The 22,667-nt window shown below is 41.9% G+C and overlaps 1 protein-coding gene across 11 annotated transcripts in view; it reads right to left on the reverse strand.

The window, feature by feature from the left end:
- The window catches only part of CEP192 (centrosomal protein 192), a 102,024-nt gene that overhangs the window by 77,111 nt on the left and 2,246 nt on the right, over positions 1-22,667 (reverse strand). For all 11 annotated transcript variants that reach the window (XM_082640526.1, XM_082640533.1, XM_082640535.1 and 8 more), the window contains 6 exons: positions 18,629-18,799; positions 17,823-17,948; positions 9,122-9,297; positions 6,310-6,359; positions 4,021-4,141; positions 2,382-2,530 (listed from right to left, as the gene is read on the reverse strand). In XM_082640526.1, coding sequence (XP_082496652.1) covers positions 2,382-2,530; positions 4,021-4,141; positions 6,310-6,359; positions 9,122-9,297; positions 17,823-17,948; positions 18,629-18,795 — 789 coding nt within the window. In that variant the 5' untranslated portion in view covers positions 18,796-18,799. The remainder of the gene's footprint in view (positions 1-2,381; positions 2,531-4,020; positions 4,142-6,309; positions 6,360-9,121; positions 9,298-17,822; positions 17,949-18,628; positions 18,800-22,667) is intronic.

A 22,667-nucleotide genomic window follows, 5' to 3' on the forward strand; every position in this document is an offset into this window, starting at 1 on the left:
TTCAACACCTTGTTTTCAGACTCTGGCCTCAAGAATTGTGAGAAAATTAATTTCTGTTGTTTTAAGCTAGCAAAATTCTGGTAATTTGTTCTGGCAGGCCTCGGAAACTAACAAAAACACTAAAGCCTGAAATACATGAGGACCAGCAAAGGGAGACCCTGTGAGGACACAGGGAGAAGCTGCCATCTCCAGGCTGAAGAGAGCAGCCTCAGGAGGAACCAGTCCTGCTCACACCTAGATCCGGACTCCCAGCCTCCAGAACTGTGAGGAGATACATGTCTCCTGTCCGAGCCAAAAAACAAAATAAAAAAATAAAGTCCATAAAGATCAAAATATCTCCTTAACACAGAAAGCTTATAAAAACAAGAGTTAAAATATGAATATCCCAATAGAAAAAAAGACAAAGGAGACAAAGAACTGACATTTAAATTAGACAACTATTTTTCACGTAGGATACTAACAAAGATTAAAAAGAACCAGAACGTAGGAAACCAGCTCTCTCCTCTGCAAAGCGCCTGAACACTGAATAAAGAATGCAGTCAGACAATCTATGTGCTCTGCGGGCCAACAGGGCAAAGCTACCACCTGTGGGACTGTGACTGACCATGGCCATGCGACAACCCTCCCAGGTGGAGGCAGAGGAAACCTGGAGTGAAGCCACTGGTTGGCGACCAATTCTAGGTAAGGGTTTCCTACGGAGCAGAGCAGCCCCCTCGCTGCTATTGAAAGTCACAAGGGTTTGTCCAAAATAAAGGGGGGGGGGGTCGGGGGAATACAGCTGCTCTGATAGTTTTGAAACCTCAACACAAAATAGGTCTCTGTTGGGACTTCCCTGGTGGTCCAGTGGCTAAGACTCCATGCTCCCGATGCAGGGGGCCCAGGTTCGATCCCTGGTCAGAGAACTACATCCCACATGCTGCAACTAAGAGTTCTCATGCTGCAACTAAAGATCCCAAGTGCCACAACTAGAGATCCCACATGCTGCAAGGAAGATCCCACACGCAGCAACAATAAAGACCCAGCACAGCCAAATAAATAAATTTAAAAAAATAAAAATAGGTCTCTGTCTACACTTGGACAGTGTAACTCAGCAAAACTTGAGAGTTAGAAATGTGAGGAGAAGGGAAAAAATAAAAGTAATCCAAAGGTCTCTTAGGAGGTGGGGTTTCAGGAGGAGGCAATGAAAGTACCTGAAATCCCACAGACTACTTCCTGATAAAAAAGGGGGACAAGGAGGCATCTGGCCAACACCATAGTCATCAAGATGGTCAAACAGCATCACCAACAGGAGACAAGTGGGCTGACAGGCCTCCCAATGGGACACAGAGTATACAACAATGCTTGTTTAGAGTCAATCTGTTCAAGGAGAAAATGTTCAATCTAATCAAGAGGAAGAAAGCAGTCAGCTATATCTACCATATGGGTCATTTTACAAAACAACAGGCCTAGATTTTACAAAAAAGTTTAATGAAACGAAAGAACTCCAAGTCATGGCAACCAAATACAAGTGTAATCCCTGATTAAAGCCTGGATCAAAAACAACAAAAGTAAAGGACATTTGGAGACAAGTGGATAAATTTGAATATGAACTGTATATTAATTTAAATCACAATATCAAAGTTAGATAAGAGACTTGTGATTATGTAGGAAAAAGTCCTTATTCACAGGAGGTAAATGCTGATTGATGTATTAGGGTGAAATGTCATAATATCTGCCACTTACTTTTTTTAAAAAATAAATTTATTTTATTTATTTAGTTTTGGCTGTGTTGGGTCCTTGTTGCTGGAGTGGGCTTTCCCCAGCCGTGGCAAGCGGGGGCCACTTCCCGCCGTGGCGCACAGGCTTCTCACCGCGGTGCCCTCTCCCATTGTGGAGCACGCGCTCCAGGCACGCGGGCTTCAGCCGTTGTGGCACGTGGGCTCTAGGGCGCAAGCTCAGCAGCTGTGGCACACGGGCCCAGTTGCTCCACGGCATGTGGGATCTTCCTGGACCAGGGTTCGAACCCATGTCCCCTGCATTGGCAGGAGGACTCCCAACCACTGTGCCACCAGGGAAGCCCTGCAACTTACTTTTAAATGACTCAGTAAAAAAGTACTTATGGAGGGACAAAGAAAACACAAAGATGGCAAAAAATGTTCACAACTGGCTGATCTGGACAAGGGTATACAGATGTTCAGTGCACCATTCTTTTAATTTTTCTATAGGTGAGGGAAAGGTAAGCAGCAGCAGGAAAGGACAGGAAAGGTATTTCTCATCAGTTTGTATCTGGGGAAAACAGAGTCCAAATAAAACCAAAAGCTTAAGTTTTATTAATATCCACTGAGTCCAGTAATGATTTTCTAATGTCAAATTTCTGAAAAACCATGAAGTTTGGAATATACCTGACTAGGATCACTTGCAGGTAACTTAAAATAATTTTCTGGAGATTCCTGTCCTTCTAGGCCTTCATACATCATTCCTGGAATTGCCAGTTGCTCAAAATAAGCCTCCAAATGATCATCATAAAACTCTTCATCATCGATATCATCATCTAGTTGGTAAAATGGAGGAGGAAATAGGACAGGCTTTAAAGTAGTGACTGAACTGTAAGTAATATATAATCAAAAAGGTTGATAAAACATATGGGTCAATAGTCTATGTGATTTTGTCTTAACATTTGACATGAAAAAAACCATTGTAATTTCAGTCTATAAGTCATCATGAGCATTCTAATATAAACTAATATTTAACCTTCATTGAGAAGACAGCACAGAAGCAAGTCCTGGCATACATCAAAAGTTAGAATATAGTAAGTGTGGCAATGGAAAAGGGCAGATTATTCAGAAAGTACTGTGGCAAGTGAGTAACTGTCAAAAAAGAAAAGATAAGCCTGCCATAGAAGTAAAACCAAATTCCAGGTGAATTAATGATTAATTGTAAAATGAAACCTCAAACAGTATCTGATCTTGAAAATGAAGAAACAAAAAAAAAGATATAACAAAGCTGAATACTCACAGATATGATAAAAATTTTTTCCACCTCCACGAAAACCAAAAAGTTGCAAATAGACAAATAAAACAATAATGGCAGTGCTTTTCATTGTTCTAACACCCAGCCGGGCAAGGGAGGATAAAACTAGAACACTCAATCACTTATAACAGTATTGTAAGCCTTTTCAAGAGGATAATTTTCCAATCATCTCTGAGAATCTAGCCTACTAAAACAAGGATCTGCATAAATTCAGGTCAACAATTCCTCATCAACAATTCCATAATCTAAAAATACCTAAAAACTAGCAGCAAAACCTGCCCTGATTTTATAGCTTCTATCTATCCCACTTGGCTCACCAGCCTGGCCTTCAAAGCCATGGATAATTTGGTCTCTGCCTATTTTCTGGGTTTATTCCCCAATTCATACTCCTACAGGTGCTATAAGCCTGCCACACAAAAGCACTGGCTATTCTCCAAACATGGTCTATATGCCCACACCTTAGTGCCTTTGCTGAAGCTGTTCCTGCTTTTTGAATGTACTTCTCTTCTGGTATCTACATTAGGGCCTATCACAGGCCTCCTTTTCAAGGAGGAAGAATCGCATCCTCTTTAAATAAAGCCTCACAGATACCTTCCTCAGTCAGAATTAACTTGTCACCCTCCTATGACTCCCACACAACTTATACCATTGAGATACACTTCACACAGTCGGAGGTCAACTATGCATCTCTCTTGCCACATGCAGTCCTTTCAGAGAGCAGGGGCTAAATACTTCATTGTCCCCTAATTTCTTAACACAGTGCTTTATACTTTATACCTTAATGATACTCAACTGAGGGATAAGCATAATCCTATCAGGATTGCTATAGAGAAATAAGTTTAAAATCCCATCACTTAACACAAGTGGCCACTTGAGTGCTTGTAAGTAACTGGTAAAGGAGAAGGCAGAGAAACAAAAAGGTGCATAGTAACTACGGCAACAAAGCAGCAGAGATACATGGAGTGGCAAGGTCAGGACAAGGAAAACACCAGTTGTGTTTTGTGATGCTACCAGAAGAATCTTCCAAGCTGGCAAGTGACATCAGTTTCTCATTTTCTAGGAAACTATTATGGCTTAAGTCATTGTTTGGATTCCTTTCTTCAAAATGTTTTCCAGCATCAGGAACAACAACCTATAAGAAATAAAACTGTAATGAGAGCAGCACACTCACTACTGTGAAGACCACAGCACAGGCTGCAGAAAGGCCCATCAATGTGCTCAAGGTCTGTGGTTCACAGTTCAGGCAATGAAGGGCTACCTGTTTTGCACGTATTAATAACTTTCTTCCTGTCCCCATGCCACCCCCCTCCCCTGACCCACCCAATGAGACATCCTTAAAGTTCCAAGGTTTCACACTGTGTGCACGTGCTCTAAGGACCTGGTAATATAGTTCGTGTACTAACACACAAATGAACTGGGGCAGCTCAAGGCCTGGACAGGAGGTGCAGGTAACAGCAAAGCTGGACTCTGCAGCCCACCCTGGACAGTGGACGTCCCTGCTCCAACTAGGGGCCACAGGGCACATGGCAGTTTGCTAGGACACTTCAAAGCCCAGAATAAAATGTGAAGTTCCTCAAGTGTCAATCTTATTTCACCATCATATTAAATATATATCAAATAATACCATCTCAAGAATTAAGACTGAAAAATGCACATTAACGTTTTGGGAAAAAACACGGGCTCTCAACCCATTTACACACTTGTAGAGCACAGTGCTGAGTTATGCACTCAGTTTGGACAATGAGACCTTCACTGCCATGGCTGCCAGGACAGCTCACGCTAAACCCAAGGCCAATGCAGTGGTGGCCCCACTGGTCTAGGTTTTCTAGTGTATTTATTTTCCCCCTGCTCTTACTTCTTCATCTTTTGTATCAAGTATCTCATGTATCTATACTTGTCTTCCTGCTTTCTAGTTTTATGGTCCTTCTCTTTGTTATCAATGATTTCTAATACTTTTAGGAAGTTAATTCTTCAACCATCCTAAGGAAATAAAATTACCTATCACAGGAAAAGTTATGATCTCTCTCTTAGAAACCATTTTTCTCAGTGTTCAAGAAATCAAGCCTTCTGACTGAATTTCAATTTGACTACACCTGAAGTTCCTCTAAAAAGCATCACTCACATATATAAGTTACTAGTGGTTACATAGAGGGAGCAGTGTACAGAGCAGGGGTCAACAAACGTTCTCTGCAAAGGGCCAGACAGTAAACATTTCAGGGTCTGCTGGCCATGCAATCTCTGTCACAACTTCTCAACTCAGCTGTTGTGGCACAAAAGCAGCCATAAACAATATAGAAACAAATGGACACAGCTACTTTCCGATAAAACTTTACAAAAACAGGCAGCAGGTTGGATGTGGGCAATGAGCTAGAGTGTACCAACCCCTGGCACACGGAAACAACTCTTACTTTAGACCTCTTTTAATCATTTGACAAAAATAATGTTAAAAATTCTTACGAAAGTAAAATAAAATAAAAATTGCATTTCCTTTTTGTAAGTTTTAAAAGTATCAATACTTGGTTCATACTTTATAAACAACTCTCATAAATATGAGACGGTTTATGTTGAACACAAACTGTTTATCTGCTCAGTGCCTGTCCTCTGAGGAGCCCGTCTCTTTTCACTTCATGTGGTCCGGGGGGTGGGGTGGGGGTGGTTTTAGTCACATCCCTCTATCTATGCACATATATGCACTGATGCACATGCACACACATGCACACACATGCACACACGCACAGAAGTGGATGTAGGGTCCAGCATCATAAATCAGAGTTTTATCCCAACCCACCCGTTGGCACAGTGATTTACAGAGGGGAGGACGGACCCAAGTGAGCTCATTAGAATTGTGCTTTTTTTTTAAAAATTTACCCTAAAAGAAAGATCATGTTCTTGTTTTTTTTCTTTTTCATGTTCTTGTTTTTTTTGATCATGAACACTTGGGTTACCTACAAATGAATTCAGCTTCCCTATCATTCAACAGATTATCAAGTGCCAGCTATGTGCTGGACACTCAGGATGCAATACATGAAACAAAGAGAAACCCTCACTCCACGGGACCAACATTCCGGAGGAGTCGGCATGGAGTGAAGCAGAGCAGAGGTGCAGACAGCCCTGGAGACACAGGAAGCCCCAGACCAGCCCTACTGTCAGCTTCCCGGTTACTCGTAGCAGTAAGGTGGATTTCTGCTATTTACAAGTAGAAGACTTCTAGCTAATATTAATACTACTTAGCATTCATATTTGTGAAATAGGTACTTTCACTCTCCTAATACTAGAAATTGATAACATAGAAAAGATTACCTTGTTCTCCTTATTCATCCAGGATCGTGAACAAAAATCAATAGGCGAGTCTGTTAAAGTAAACAAAAACAAAAACTAAGACCAAATTATTAATATTTTATCAACTAAATACCCAATAACACTCAAAAATAGCAAATTAATGAACTATACATTTTTTCCCTTTAAATAGAATAGAGCACTTTTAAATGATGGTATAGAAGCCCATCAGTGGTCAGTTAAATTAAAAACCTGTTAGGGTGGGGAAGCTTAAAAAATTATACATATGCCAAAAACACCTGAATAGGAATCTAACAAGGCTTTAAAGCTAACTTCTGCTTTACAGAGGATGTGGGGAAGAGAGAAGAAAAATGACACCACGAGTGATCAAACAGACAATGCCAAACAGCAGGACAGCTCCAGAATGACATACCTAAGAGACACCACGACAGATGGAGCAAAATACAATGGAACCTTCCTTGAACCCCAGTCCAAGCAAACCAACCAAGATAATTAGTAAACTGAATATGGACCAGAGTACTATATGATAATAACAGAATTATTTTGGTTAACAGTATTAACATCACTATGGTTATGTAGGAAAATGCCCGTATTTTTAGAGACGTAAGCTAAAATATGTAGGAATAAAATGATGTCTGGAATTTTTTAATATCAGGAAAAAAGGTAATAGAAAAACAGAAGAGATTAAGCAAGTGTGACAAAATCTTGTACTAACTGAAACTGTGAGAGAGGTATATGGGGAGGTTTTTTTTAAACTGATATAAAACTTACATACCATAAAATCACCCTTTTGAAGTATACAATTCAGTGGTTTTTAGTATATTTACAAAGTTGTTCAACCATTATCTCGAATTCCACAATATTTTCATCATACCAGAAAGAAATCCTGTACCCATAAACAGTTACTCCCCATTCTCCCTGCCCCCCAGGCCCTAGCACCACTAATCTACTTTGTCTCAGTGGATTTGCCTGTCCTGTACCTACAGATTCACCTTCGGATAAATGGAGTCACAGCATGGGGCCTTCTGAATCTGTCTTCTTTCACTCAGCATGCTTTCAAGGGTCATCCTATTACAACAGGTATCAGTACTTCACTCCTTTTTACGGCTGAACAACACTCCACTGTATGGACATACTGCATTTTATTTATCCATACATCAGCTGATGGCGATCTGAGTTGTCTCCACTTTCTGGCTACTCTGACTAATGCTGCTATGAACATTCACGTACACAAGTTTTAGTGTTGACACACGTTTTCATTTCTCTTAGGTGTATGCCTAGGACTGGACTTGTTGGGTCATAGGGTAATGCTACGTTTAAAGTTTTGAGGAAACGTTAAACTATCTTCCACAGTAGCAGCACCATTTTACATCCCGACGAGCAATGGGTGAGCGTCGCAGTTTCCAACCAATACTTGCTATTTCCCATCTTCTTGATTCTAGTAATTCCAGTGGGTGTGAATTGATCTCTCATGGTTTTGAATTTCCCTGATGATTACAGCTGTTGAGCATTTTCTCATGTGTCTATTGGCCATCTGTACAACTTCTTTATAGAAATGTCTACTGAACAGCCTCTGCCATTTACAGTACTGGGTTATCTGTCTTTTTATTGAGCTATACCACTTCTCTACATATTCTGGATGCTGGTCCCTGATCATATACATATGATACATATGATTTGCAAACATATTCGCCTATCTTTGGGATGTCTTTTCACTGTCTCAAAAGTGTCTTTTGAAGCACAGAAGTTTTCAATTTTGAATAAGCCCAATTTGTCTTACTTTCTTTCATTTCTTGTGTGAGGAGTTAATCTAGTCTACTTTCACACACATACGACATTTTTCATCAAGAGAAATACAAACATCCTGTAAAAATTTTAACTTAGGAACAAAAATGACTGATGACAAGAATACAAATTAATTGGTAGGGCAAATGTGACAGGTGTATTAGAAGCAGCCTCCTTGTCTTGAACATGAAGTGTGCTGTGACCATCAGACAGCATGTTTTCCACAGGAAAGGAGATTTCAGCTTAATCAGTATGGATAATTCAGAGATTCATTAAGAGATCCTTTCCTATAAAAGTATTATAAACATGGTATTAATAGGTAAGTGTCAAACCAAAGCATTTTCAGTTTATGGTATCATAGTTTAAGATAAACACTGGTCCACAGACAAAAAAATAAGAAAGGAGATTAAAACTGTATGATATCACTTATATGTGGAATCTAAAAAATATAACAAACTAATGAATATAACAAAAAAGAAGCAGACTCACAGACAAAGAGAAAAAAATAGTGGTTACCAGTGGGGAGAGAGGAGGGGGAGGGGCATTACAGGAGTAGGGGATTAAGAGGAACAAACTATTAGGTATAAAATAAGCTACAAAAATATATTGTACAACATGGGGAATATTGCCAATATTTATAATATTTTATAATAAATGGAGTATAACCTTTAAAAATTGTGAATCACCATACTACACACCCGTAACTTCTGTAATTTTGTACATCAACTATACGTCAATTAAAAAAAAGATTTTTAGGGCTTCCCTGGTGGCGCAGTGGTTGCGACTCCGCCTGCTGATGCAGGGGACACGGGTTCGTGCCCCGGTCAGGTAGGATCCCAAATGCCGCGGAGCGGCTGGGCCCGTGAGCCATGGCCTCTGGGCCTGTGCGTCCGGAGCCTGTGCTCCGCAACGGGAGAGGCCACAACAGTGAGAGGCCCGCGTACCGCAAAAAAAAAAAAAAAAAAAAAAAGATTTTTAAAAAGGAAATTAAAATATATACATTAAGGAATGATTTCTAATAGTTCAGTACCTCGCTCCTGCTCCAGTGGTGAAATCCCATCAGAAGGATCTTGGCTCTGAAAGGGTTTTGCAGCTCTAACATGCTCCTCTTCCGTTCTTCCTCTATCACTTTGAAAAGCTGACTCTTTGAGGACAGCACCTGACAAATGTCGACCTTCTGTCTGATTCTTTTTCTTAGAGACAGAACTTTTAAATTAGGGAACAGAATAATAATGAAATATTAGTTATCTTAGGTATATCTATAAAGTATCCATTAATCAGTTATTTCTTAAAAAGAAAAAATGGATACAGTGAAACGAAACATTTCTGGAACCAGCCAGGCGTCCTGCGGACGATACCATCATTTTGGGTCCAGTGATGTACATCTACCGAAGTCAAATATATTGCTAGTCTGCCTCTCAAGTGATAAGAGGCAGAGTTTTTTCTTTCCCAAGTAAGTATCTGTGAATCTACCACATCTAGAGAAAACCTCAGCTTTTCAAAAAACAAGACAGACTTAAAGGATATTGTATATTTGCCAAATAGCTACTGCTTGGAACTACAAATGCTTTGAAGCTGTACTTTAGCCCCTGCCACTGTTCTATCATCATCTTCCATTTGGATGGAAAGGTTCTTCCTTAAAGGCAACTTTCCACCCAACCTACTGCAAAAGCTCTTGGGTCTGTCCCCACTCACCATAGGCATTTCACCAGCAGATGGAACTTCAGGAAAAAGCTGCTAAATGCAACAAATTCATCATGTGACAAACCCAGGGCCAGACTTAAATCTGGCCAGGATGAATGAAATGAAAATGGCTCTTACACAGACTCCAAGTCCTAACCCTCTGCCCCTGAGGCAAACTCTAACTTGCCTCCCAGTTTCTCCACCTCTTTATTGCGGCTGTAATACACAGAGAGCCAACCACTTAATCCAAAGGTGCATATGCAGGCAGGTATAGGAAAGCTTCACCCCAATCAAACAGAAGTAAGTAAAACAGAGGGTAGAGGGGACTTCCCTGGTGGCGCAGTGGTTAAGAATCCGCCTGCCAATGCAGGGGACACAGGTTCGAGCCCGGGTCCGGGAAGATCCCACATGCCACACAATAACTAAGCCCGTGTGCCACAACTACTGAGCCTGTGCTCTAGAGTGCGTGAGCCACAACTACTGAGCCTGTGCTATAGCACCTGCGAGGCACAACTACTGAGCCCGCGTGCCTACGCAATAAGAAAAGCCACCGCAACGAGAAGCCCGCGCACCGCAATGAAGAGTAGCCCCTGCTCGCCGCAACTAGAGGAAGCCCGCGCAAAGCAACTGAAGACCCAATGCATCCAAAAATAAGATAAATAAATTTATTTAAAAAAAAAAAAAAAAAGCCAGGGGCGGGTGGAAAGGCTATAAATGGATACAAAGTCATGTGGTAAAGAAAACAGAAAAAGAGGTGTGGGGGGGTGGTACACAGCAAAGGAAACCACAGGATGAAAAGGCAGCCTACTGAATAGGAAAAGATATCTGTCAGTCATATACCTAATAAGGGGCTAACTTCCAAAATATACAAAGAACTCATACAACTCAATAGCAAAAACACAAACAACCTGATTAAAAAATGGGCTAAAGACCTGAAGAAACATTTTTCCAAAGACATAAAGCTGGCCAACAGGTACATGAAAAGATGCTCAACACTGCTAATCACCAGGGAAATGCAAATCAAAACCACAATGAGGGACTTCCCTGGTGGCACACTGGTTAAGAATCTGCCTGCCGACGCAGGGGACACGAGTTCAAGCCCTGGTCCAGGAAGATCCCACATGCTGCGGAGCAACTAAGCCCGTGAGCCACAACTACTGAGCCTGCACTCTAGAGCCTGTGCTCTGCAACAAGAGAAGCCACCAAAATAAGAAGCCCGCACGCCACAACGAAGAGTAGCCCCCGCTGGCCGCAACTAGAGAAAAAGCCCGTGCACAGCAAAGAAGACCCAATGCAGTCAATAAATAAATAATTTAAAATAAATAAATAAATAAAACCACAATGAGGTATCACCTCACACCTGTCAGAATGGCTGTCATCAAAAAGACAACAAACAGCAAGTGTTGATGAGGATGTGGAGAAAAGGGAACCCTCCTACACTGTTGTGGGAATGTACATTGGTGCAGCCGCTATAGAAAACAGCATGAAGGTTCCTCAAAAAATAAAAAATAGAACTACTATATGATACAGCAATTCTGCTCCTGGGTATTTTCTAAAAATGAAAACACTAAATGGAAAAGATATATGCACCTCTATGTTCACCGGAGCACTATTTACAATTGCCAAGATATGGAAGCAACCCTAAGTGCCCATCAATAGATGAACAAAGAAAATGTAGTCTGTGTGTGTGTACACACACACGCAATGGAATAGCACTCAGCCATAAAAAAATGAAATCTTGTCATTCACAACAGATGAAACTAGAGAGTATTAAGCTTAGTGAACTAAGTCAGACAGAAAAAGACAGATACTGTACGATCTTGTTTATAAATGGAATCTAAAAACACACAAACAAAAAAACCAAGCTCATAGATACAGAGAGCAAACTGGTGGTTCCCAGAGCCTGGGGTTGGGGGAGAAATGGGTGAAGGGGGACAAAAGGTATAAACTTCCAGTTATAAAATAAGTCCTGAGGGATGTAATGTACAGCATGGTGACTGTAGTTAATAATACTGTATTGTATATTTGAAAGTTGCTAAGAGAGTAGATCTTAAAAGCTCTCCTCACAAGAAAAAAAATTTTTTTGTAACTCCGTAAGGAGACATGTTAATGAGACATATGGTGGTGACATTTCCCAAATGTATACCAACATCAAATCAAGCTGTACACCTAAAACTAATATAATGTTACATGTCAATTATATCACAAATAAATAAATGAGAATATGAGGAAACAAAAAGACAATAAAGGTCCCTATGTAACATATTTTTAAGAAAAGGGGTGGTGGTGGGGGGGAGCAAGACGGTAAAATGAAATAAAGAAGTCAGGACATTTAGTTAATTTTCATATCTTAAACCTCCCCCTGCCACTCCCCACCCCCCGAAAGACATGTAGTGTGACCATTAAAACTTTAGGACAACAGAGACAGTTGAGGGCACTCTAAATTAACCACCACCATCACCCCCCTGCAAAACTCAACTTCCTCAAACCTACAGCTATCATTGTTTTTAAAGGCCCATCAAAATTTTTCAAATTAAATCTTAAGCAAGTCTTTCAGGCAACCGTCCCAGAGAGCCCTCCATTTCTGCTCCCCAACCCACCCACATACATCAGCAGTGCCAACACGACCCTGTGCACCCAGGAAGAAGGCTCTTCTCCAGATAAGGCCTAAGAAACGCCTGTGCAGAGTGGAGTGGCCAAGAACACCACACTGAACACCTGGCACTTACCGAAGACCCCAGCCTGCCCGCCAGGCTGTGTGCTCCCTACCTCTGATCTCTGTTCCTCCACTCCTCTCCTCTCCTCTCCTCTCCTCTCCCCTCCTCTCCTCCACCTACTGGCCCCTTGAGAACCCACCTTCCCGAGTGGTCATCATGCTTACGGTCTTGCTTCCCAGCAGTCTATTCTCCACTGGTAGCCAGAGGGGGCTAATCAAACCAGAGTTGAGATGGAACCCTTGGTGGGTTTCCCACTTCACCCGGAGTCAGAAGCTTTGCCCACCCCATGCCGCCTCCTTCCTGCTCATGGACACACCAGGGATGCTCTCACTCAGTGCCCTCCCGCTGCTGCACCCTCCCCTTGAAAGGCTCCTCCTCCTGAGGCCAACGGGGCTGACTCTCTCCTTCAAGTCTCTGCTCTGAACTCACACCTCCTCAAGGAGACTCACAATGACAACACCTTTCAGCCCTCCTAACTTCCCTCCTTATCATGTTCTGTTTTTTCCTATCACTTTTCCCCTTCTAATATACTGTAAAACTGGTGTATTTTGGTGTCTTTTTGTGTAATGTCTGTTCTGTCCACTGCTATTTCCCAAGCCCTCGGAGAGGTAGCTGGCACACAGTAGGCACTCAGTCAAAAACACATATTGACTGAAATTGAAACTGTGATTAAAAATCTTCTAACAGGGGCTTCCCTGGTGGCGCAGTGGTTGAGAGTCCCCCTGCTGATGCAGGGGACACGGGTTTGTGCTCCGGTCTGGGAGGATCCCACATGCCGCGGAGCGGCCGGGCCCGTGAGCCATGGCAGCTGAGACTGCGCGTCCAGAGCCTTTGCTCTGCAACGGGAGAGGCCACAGCAGTGAGAGGCCCGCATATCGCAAATAAAATAAAATAAAATAAAATCTTCTAACAGGGCTTCCCTGGTGGCGCAGTGGTTGAGAGTCCGCCTGCCGATGCAGGGGACACAGGTTCGTGCCCTGGTCTGGGAAGATCCCACATGCCGCAGAGCGGCTGGGCCCGTGAGCCATGGCCGCTGAGCCTGCGCGTCTGGAGCCTGTGCTCCGCAACGGGAGAGGCCACAGCAGTGAGAGGCCCATGTACCGCAAAAAAAAAAAAAAAAAAAAAAAAAAATCTTCTAACAAACAAAAGCCCAGGACCAGATGGCTTCACAGGCGAATTCTATCAAACTTTTAGAGAAAAGCTGACACCTATCCTTCCCAAACTCTTCCAAAATACAGCACAGGGAGGAACACTCCCAAACTCATTATGCGAGGCCACCATCACCCTGATACCAAAACCAGGTGAAGATCTCACAAAAAGAAAACTACAGGCTAATATCGCTGATGAACATAGATGCAGAAGTCCTGAACAAAATACTAGCAAACAGAATCCAACAGCACATACACCATGATCAAGTGGGGTTTATCCCAGGAATGCAAGGATTCTTCAATATATGCAAATCAACCATTGTGAAACACCATATTAACAAACTGAAGGATAAAAACCATATGATGATCTCAACAGATGAGGAAAGAGCTTTTGACAAAATTCAATACCCATTAATGATAAAAACTTTCCAGAAATTAGACACAGAAGGAACCTACCTCAACATAATAAGGGTCATACATGACAAACCCACAGCCATCATCATTCTCAATGGTGAAAAACTGAAACCATTTCCTCTTAGATCAGGAAAAAGACAAGGTTGCCACTCTCACCACTGTTACTCAACATAGTTTTGGAAGTTTTAGCCACGGCAATCAGAGAAGAAAAAGAAAAACAAGGAATACAGATCAGAAAAGAAAAAGTAAAACTGTCACTGCAGATGACGTAATACTATACACAAAGAACCCTAAAGATGCTACCAGAAAACTACTAATCAATTAATTTGGTAGAGTAGCAGGATACAAAATTAATGCACAGAAATCTCCTGCATTCTCCTACACTAATGATGAAAAATCTTAAAGTGAAATTAAGGAAACCCTCCCATTTACCACTGCAACAGAAAGAATAAGATACCTAGGAACAAACCTACCTAAGGAGACAAAAGACCTGTATGCAGAAAACTAAAAGACACTGATGAAAGGAATTAAAGATGATACAAACAGATGGAGAGTTATACTATGCCCTTGGATTGGAAGAATCAACATTGTGAAAATGACTATACTACCCAAAACAATCTACAGATTCAATGCAATCCCTATCAAACCACCAATGGCATTTTTCACAGAACTAGAACAAAAAATTGCACAATTTGCATGGAAACACAAAGACCCCGAATAGCCAAAACAATCTTGAGAAAGAAAAATGGAGCTGGAGGAATTAGGCTCCCAGACTTCAGACTATACTACAAAGCTACAGTAATCAAGACAGTATGGTACTGGCACAAAAACAGAAATAAAGATCAATGGAACAGGACAGAAAGCTGACGATAAACCCACGCACCTGTGGTCACCTTATCTTTGATAAAGGAGGCAAGAATATACAATGGAGAAGACAGCCTCCTCAATAAGTGGTGCTGGGAAAACTGGACAGCTACATGTAAAAGAATGAAATTAGAACACTCCCTAACACCATACACAAAAATAAACTCCAAATGGATTAAAGACCTAAATGTAAGGCCAGACACTATAAAACTCTCAGAGGAAAACATAGGCAGAACTCTATGACATAAATCACAGCAAGATCCTTTTTGACCCACCTCCTAGAGTAATGGAAATAAAAACAAAAATAAACAAATGGGACCTAATGAAACTTCAAAGCTTTTGTACAGCAAAGAAGACCATAAGCAAGACAAAAAGACAACCCTCAGAATGGGAGAAAATATTGGCAAACGAAGCAACTGACAAAAGGTTAATCTCCAAAATATACAAGCAGCTCATGCAGCTCAGTATCAAAAAAAATAACAACCCAATCCAAAAATGGGCAGAAGACCTAAATGGACATTTTTCCAATGAAGATATACAGACTGCCAACAAACACATGAAAGGATGCTCAACATCACTAATCATTAGAGAAATTCAAATCAAAACTACAATGAGGTATCACCTCACACCAGTCAGAATGGCCATCATCAAAAAATCTACAAACAATAAATGCTGGAGAGGGTGTGGAGAAAAGGGTACCCTCTTGCACTGTTGGTGGGAATGTAAATTGATACAGCTATTATGGAGAACAGTACAGAGGTTCCTTAAAAAACTAAAAATAAAACTACCATATGACCCAGAAATCCCATTACTGGGCATATACCCTGAGAAAACCATAATTCAAAAAGAGTCATGTACCACGATATTCATTGCAGCTCTATTTACAATAGCCAGGACATGAAAGCAACCTAAGTGTCCATCGACAGATGAATGGATAAAGAAGATGTGGCACATATATACAATGGAATATTACTCAGCCATAAAAAGAAACGAAATTGAGTTATTTGTAGTGAGGTGGATGGACCTAGAGTCTGTCATACAGAGTGAAGTAAGTTAGAAAGAGAAAAACAAACACCGTATGCTAACACATATATATGGAATCTAAAAAAAAAAAAATGGTTCTAATGAACCTAGGGGCAGGACAGGAATAAAGACACAGATGTAAAGACTGGACTTGAGGACATGGGGAGAGGGAAGGGTAAGCTGAGACGAAGTGAGAGAGTAGCACTGACATATATACACTACCAAATGTAAAATAGATAGCTAGTGGGAAGCAGCTGCATGGCCCAGGGAGATCAGCTTGGTACTTCGCAACCACCTAGAGGGGTGGGATAAGGAGGGTGGGAGGGATACGCAAGAGGGAGGGGATATGGGGATATACATATGCACATAGCTGATTCATTTTGTTATACAGCAGAAACTAACACAACACTATAAAGCAATTATACTCCAATAAAGATGTTAAAAATAAATAAATAAAACGAAAACAAAAAAACACGTTGAGAAAATGAATATAGAGTTAACAACTTTAACATATAGAAAGTGCTTATATCTAAATGTCATCAAGAGGTAATTCACAACAAATATATAAGTAATGAATAAACATTAAATTATGTTCAATCCCATAAATCCTCGATTATGAATTCAAACAGAGTACTTTAAGACTGCCTGTAATACCGCCATCAAGACATAACCACCATTTACATTTTGGTGTAAAGCCTTCCAGACTTTCTTCTATTCACTTAGGCACGTGTATAAATTCTTTTACTTCTAAAATTGAGGATCAGGGGCTTCCCTGGTGGCACAGTGGTTAAGAATCTGCCTGTTAATGCAAGAGACATGGGTTTGAGCCCTGGTCGGGGAAGATTCCACATGCTGCAGAGCAACTAAGCCCATCTGCCACAACTACTGAGCCTGTGCTTTAGAGCCCGCGAGCCACAACTACTGAAGTCCGCGCACCTAGAGCCCACGCTCCGCAACAAGAGAAGCCACCGCAATGAGAAGCCTGCACACCACAACGAAGAGTAGCCCCCACTCACTGAAACTAAAGAAAGCCCAGCAATAAGGACCCAATGAAAGAAGGGAGGGAGAGAGGGAGGGAGGGAGGGAGGGAGGGAGGGAGAAAGGAAGAAAGAAAGAAAAGGAATAAATAAATAAATAAATAAATTAATTAATTTAAAATTGAGGATCAAAAATAACACCACCAAATGTCAGGGATGGCTCAGAGAAGCAGGCATTCTCATGCACATCTTCTAATGGGAATGTAAACTGGTACAAATCTTCCAAAGAGCAATGTGGTAATCCGCAGTGGTCTTTAAAATTAAATATTCTTAACTCAGCTATTTTGATCCTAGGATTTTATCTGAATAAAATAACCTACTAGATGCAAAATGTATGTATAAATAAGGAAGTTCACTAAATTTATAATAGTAAAATTCCAATCATCTAAGTGTCTAACGTGGTGCAGCCATTAACATTATGATACATACCTACATTAATTGTAATGGAAAGATGACACAATCATTAATTTTTGAAGGTTATAAACAGTACGTACAGTTTAATCCTATTATTGTTAAAAATTAATACATATGTACATGTGCATAGAAAATAGTCTAGCAGACTAAATAAAAAGATAATCAATGTCTCTTCTCCAGTTACTGGATGACAGGTCTTTGTTGTCTGCCTTATAATTGCCTGTATTTTATAATTTTTTCAATGAGCATGTTTTACTCTTGGAATCAGAAAAAGATTTTGAAAGACTAAAAATGTTTGCGATTAATATCATACAAAGAAAACTGTTAAAATTCTTATAAATGATCAGAGACACAATCACGTGTTCATTTTCCACAAGACTACGTGAGACTCACTCTTAACACAGTGAAAGCAAGATGAAGTAAGAACTCACTCATCATCCGGGAAGACAAGCTGTAACCTCTCTCTTGGTTCAGCTTCACTCTGGCTACTGGGAGACGACTCTGATGGAATTGAAAACTTCCCTTCCACTAAATAAGATGCCTGGACATCAGAATTCCTACACACAAAAATTCTGTTTTAATTGTTAATAACTAAATTATACACATTTAAAATTCACCATGACACAGGACTGTATGACTGTAAAACCAACCACCAGGGGGGTAAAAACAAATAGGGTCCCCAAGGTTCAAAACCATGTGGAAAGCACTGAAAACCTGTGCAGCAGCAGAATGTGTGTATTAAACAAGAGAGTCGTGGAATTCTTAAAGCTAAAGGTTTTTAAAGAGTTAATCCAAACCCCTTCAATCCAAAGGTAAAGATGGTGCTCCATACAGAATGTTTAGGTTAGGAGGACAGGAAAGTGTTTAGATATTCAGGCATAGGTAAACTTTACACGTTACACAAGATGAGTGAACTATACACATCACATTTGGGGGTGCAGCTCAAATCACCAGCCACCAGGAGGCTGAACTAATACAAAGCCAATATACCACGGACAGAAAGACCATTGGTAGGCCAAAAGGTCACTGGCGTTCAATCCCAAACCTACCCACCCACCACTGATAAGGCGATAGAACAGCAAAGAGATGGTTTTATCTTCTATGTTGATTTTATATAAATGGTCATCTGCCTCAGAGAAAGCTAAAGCTCAAGCTTGGCTGAAAAATTTCACAGAAGTATCAGTATATAGTAGGCTTTAAGAATCTAAAAAAAATCATCGGTTCAAACAATTCTTACCTGTTATCAGTGCTGGATCTATTTCTAGCAAGCGTTGAAACAGCAACAGGCAAGCCAAGATTTGAAGAAAGAGTGACATTTTCCAAAATCTCACTATTACCACCAAGTAATGAATTGGTTAAAAAGCTTGGGAATGACTCATCAGCTATACCTCGAAAATCTTCCATCTCACTGCAACAATAAAAGTATTCTTATAAATCATATATTACCATAAAACTTTTTCAAACGATTAAGAGTACAAGTCCCATAAATCTTAGAAAACTGATAAAATCCTTTTTTTGGAGCAGCTCTAAGAGGGGATACTATAGCTGAGAATATAAACATCAAACTATCTTCTTATAATTAACATAATAATGAAACACAACAGCTTAATTTACTCTTGGATTTTGAATTTATCGAATAAAGAATCGAAGAAGGCACAACACTAATGGCATATACAGACAATTTCTGGACATCATACAAGCTGGGCACACATTCTAACAGGGAATAGAATAAATAGAACTAGCAAAATCTAGTCCCTGATTTCAAAGATTAAGGATGAGTAAATGGTTTAAAAAGTGAGTCTAGGGACTTCCCTGATGGCGCAGTGGTTAAGAATCCGGCTGTCAATGCAAGGGACGTGAGTTCAATCTCTGGCCGGGGAAGATCCCACATGCCTTGAAGCAACTAAGCCCGTGTGCCACAACTACTGAGCCCGAGTGCTGCAACTACTGAAGCCGCTTGCCTAGAGCCCATGCTACACAACGAGAAGCCAATTCAATGAGAAGCCCTGCACCACAACGAAGAGTAGCCCCTGCTCGCCGAAACTAGAGAAAGCCTGCACGCAGCAACGAAGACCCGACGCAGCCAAAAAATTCAACAAACAAACAAACAAACAAATAAATAAAGTGAGTCTACGGCATTCCCTGGCGGTCCAGTGGTTAGGATTCAGTGCTTGCACTGCCGAGGGCCCAGGTTCAATCGCTGGTCAGGGAACTAAGATCTCACAAGCTGTGCGGTGCAGCCAACAACATCAAAAAAAAAGTGAGTCTGTTCAAAGAAAAAATTTAAGTTATGTAAAGTATATTTGGGGACTTCCCTGGTGGCACAGTGGTTAAGAATCCACCTGCCAACACAGGGGACAAGGGTTCGATCCTGGTCTGGGAAGATCCCACATGCCGTGGAGCAACTAAGCCCGTGCACCACAACTACTGAGCCTGCATGCCACAACTACTGAACCCCACGCACCTAGAGCCAGTGCTCCACAAGGAGACAAGCCACCAAAATGAAGAGTAGCCCCCGCCTGCGCAACTAGAGAAAGCCCACACGGAGCAAAGAAGACCCAACACAGCCAAAAATAAATAAATAAATAAAGATAAAAATAAAGTATATTTGGCACATGGACAAGGCAAAAATGGTAAAAGTGGCACACAAAGGCTAAGTCTGGAAAACACTGGCACAGTCTGTACTACTGATAGAGAACCTACAGTGCATGCTGGCCACTCGTTCGATGGACCCTGATCTCAGAACTCAGGAGACGTTACTCAATTTTAAAAATATTTCAGAGTGCTTATCATGTAAGGGCTGTGTGGAATTCAGTGAAGAAAATAATTAAATCAGGAAAGACTCAAGAGATGAGAGGATATTGGCCCTATACCTTGAAGAATGAGCAGGACATTTCAGGCAAAGTATGAGATAAGAGGGCTGTTAAAGGTGACAAATGAACATAATCAATGGTGGAAAAGAATTAAAATTTATTGCATACCTACTACCTTAACTCACTTATCCTCGTTTTACAAAAGAAGAAACAAACTCAGAGACTAAACTAGCTAAGCTGACCCAAGGTTGTGCAATTAATAAGATTCGCGCCCAGGTATGACTCCAAACTCTGCTCTAAGTTCTGAGGATGTGGTGGCCATAGCAGGTGCTCCACCATATTTGGGCAACGGGTGAGTAAAACCACGGAGCCAGATCCTACAAGCCTTAAATGGTGTATTAGGAAGTCTGGCCTGATTCCATCAGCTGAAAGGAGAGGAAGGGAGAGGGCTTAGCGCCTGGATGGATATTCTAAAAGCTGCCACTACTGATGAGACAGACGACAATGCAGGACTGTGCTGGGGTCGGTGGCAAATCACTGACGTGTGAGTTTAGATATTATGGGCTAATTTACTCTACAAAGTAGGAAAAGCCTTAAGACCACTAGAAACCTACTAAACTCACCTGATCACAGATGAAGGATTCACACTCCTGGCAGAAGCCTAGCCTTCCCATTCCAACACCCGCCTCTCCTCCTCGACACTGCTGCATCTCTCGGGGCAGTCCTCCCCATGAGCACAAGAAGCCTTCCTCAACCTCAGCCCTGCTATCCCCCAACAGCTACCGCCACCTACATCCGCACTCCCTCTACCACCCAGACCTCCAATATGAGTCACTACCGGCCACCCAGCTCCACCCCTCATCCAAGCCCACTCCCAGCTGGCTTCTGTCCCACCGCCCTAACCAAGGGCTTGTCAACATCACCACTGATCTTCCTGTTGCCAAACCCATAACTCCACGATCAATTTTCAGTCCTCCTCGTCTTGGACCTAACGGAATCGAATTCACACTCCTTCCTCACAGAAGTACTTTCTTCACCTGGTTTCCAAAGCACCACTGTCAGCTCTTCCTCCTCCTTCTCTCCCGGACCTCCACACAGTGAGGGCTCCAGGGCTGGCTCCTGGGTCTCCTCCATCTACCCAGCCTCTCTGGATGAGTGCCCTCAGTTTGAAAGTTTTAATTCCCATATGAAACTTGTATCTCCAGCCTGGGTCTCTCCCCTGAACCTCAGATGTTCAACCACCTACCTGACATTTTCACTTAGGTATCTAACAAGCACCTAAAACATCAATCTTGATTCCATCTCACTGCAACCCCCTCAAGAAAAGCCTGCTCTTCAATCTTCCCCACAGAGAAAACAAGTCCATTCTCTAGTTGCTCAGACCAAACCATCAGTGTGCAATCCCTCAGCAAATCCCAATGGCTACACCACAACCATATAACCAGAACCTGCCATTTCTCACGACTCCTGGTTGCTACCGCCATGGTCAAGCCACACCCTCTCCGACCGGGACCCTCCCTGCAAGAGCCTCTATCTTCCTCCCCAGACTACCCTCCACACACTCAGGTTACCCAGTCAAACAAGCCAAACATTCACTGCTTAGCTCAGAACACTCCACTGGCTTCCCATCTCACTGAGAAAGTCAGTCTTGCTGGCAACGGGGGACTGAGTAACTCTGACCTGGGACCTCCTGCTCCTCTCCCTCGCACCCTCCACCCCAGCCACCCTGACCTTGCTGCCGTCCCTGGAACCCACGGAGGCTCCTGCGCCTTCAATTCCTTCAGGTCTTTGTATAAATGTCCACTTTCCCACCAGCGTGTACAGTCAGGCTCGGCATGCCAATCTCCTTGCCCTGCTTCCTTTTTTCTGTAGTGCTATATAGTTCACCAGTTTAACTATTCCCCACCCCACGTTAGAATGTAAGTGCCATGAGGGCAGGGACTTGACCTGTTTTACCAATGAATCTAGAGCAGTGCCTTGCACAGAGTAGACCCTCAATAAATTTGCTGAATGAATGAAGATGTTCAAACTGGGTCAAACCCAGCAAACTTATCACCAGCTATCACGTAAGCACCCTCCTCTCAGACCACAGCCCAGTGTTTTCCTCTCTTCGACATGTCTAACTATCTACATTTCCTCTTCTCGATTTCTACAAACACTTTCAAACTCTCCCACACTAGGGACACAAGAGGTGGAAAACCTGTCCCCACCCTTCCTTTGCACCTCTGCACCACCTTCTCACCTTCTCTCCACAGCCAAGCATCTTACCTGACAGCCTCCCCTTCCATGTTAGGGACACCCAGGATCCTGACCTCAGCTCCATCACGCAGTGCACATCTTATACAGACAAGTCTCAAACTCAAATGCCTTCAGGAACATGCACCGTCAGACAACAGGAAAATACAGACTCCACCTGAACCCATTTGAACACAGTAAAAACACTGTTGCCGATCAAAACACATC

The sequence above is a fragment of the Mesoplodon mirus genome (genome assembly GCF_964341445.2).
Source record: "Mesoplodon mirus genome assembly, chromosome: 13".
NCBI lineage: Eukaryota > Metazoa > Chordata > Mammalia > Artiodactyla > Ziphiidae > Mesoplodon > Mesoplodon mirus.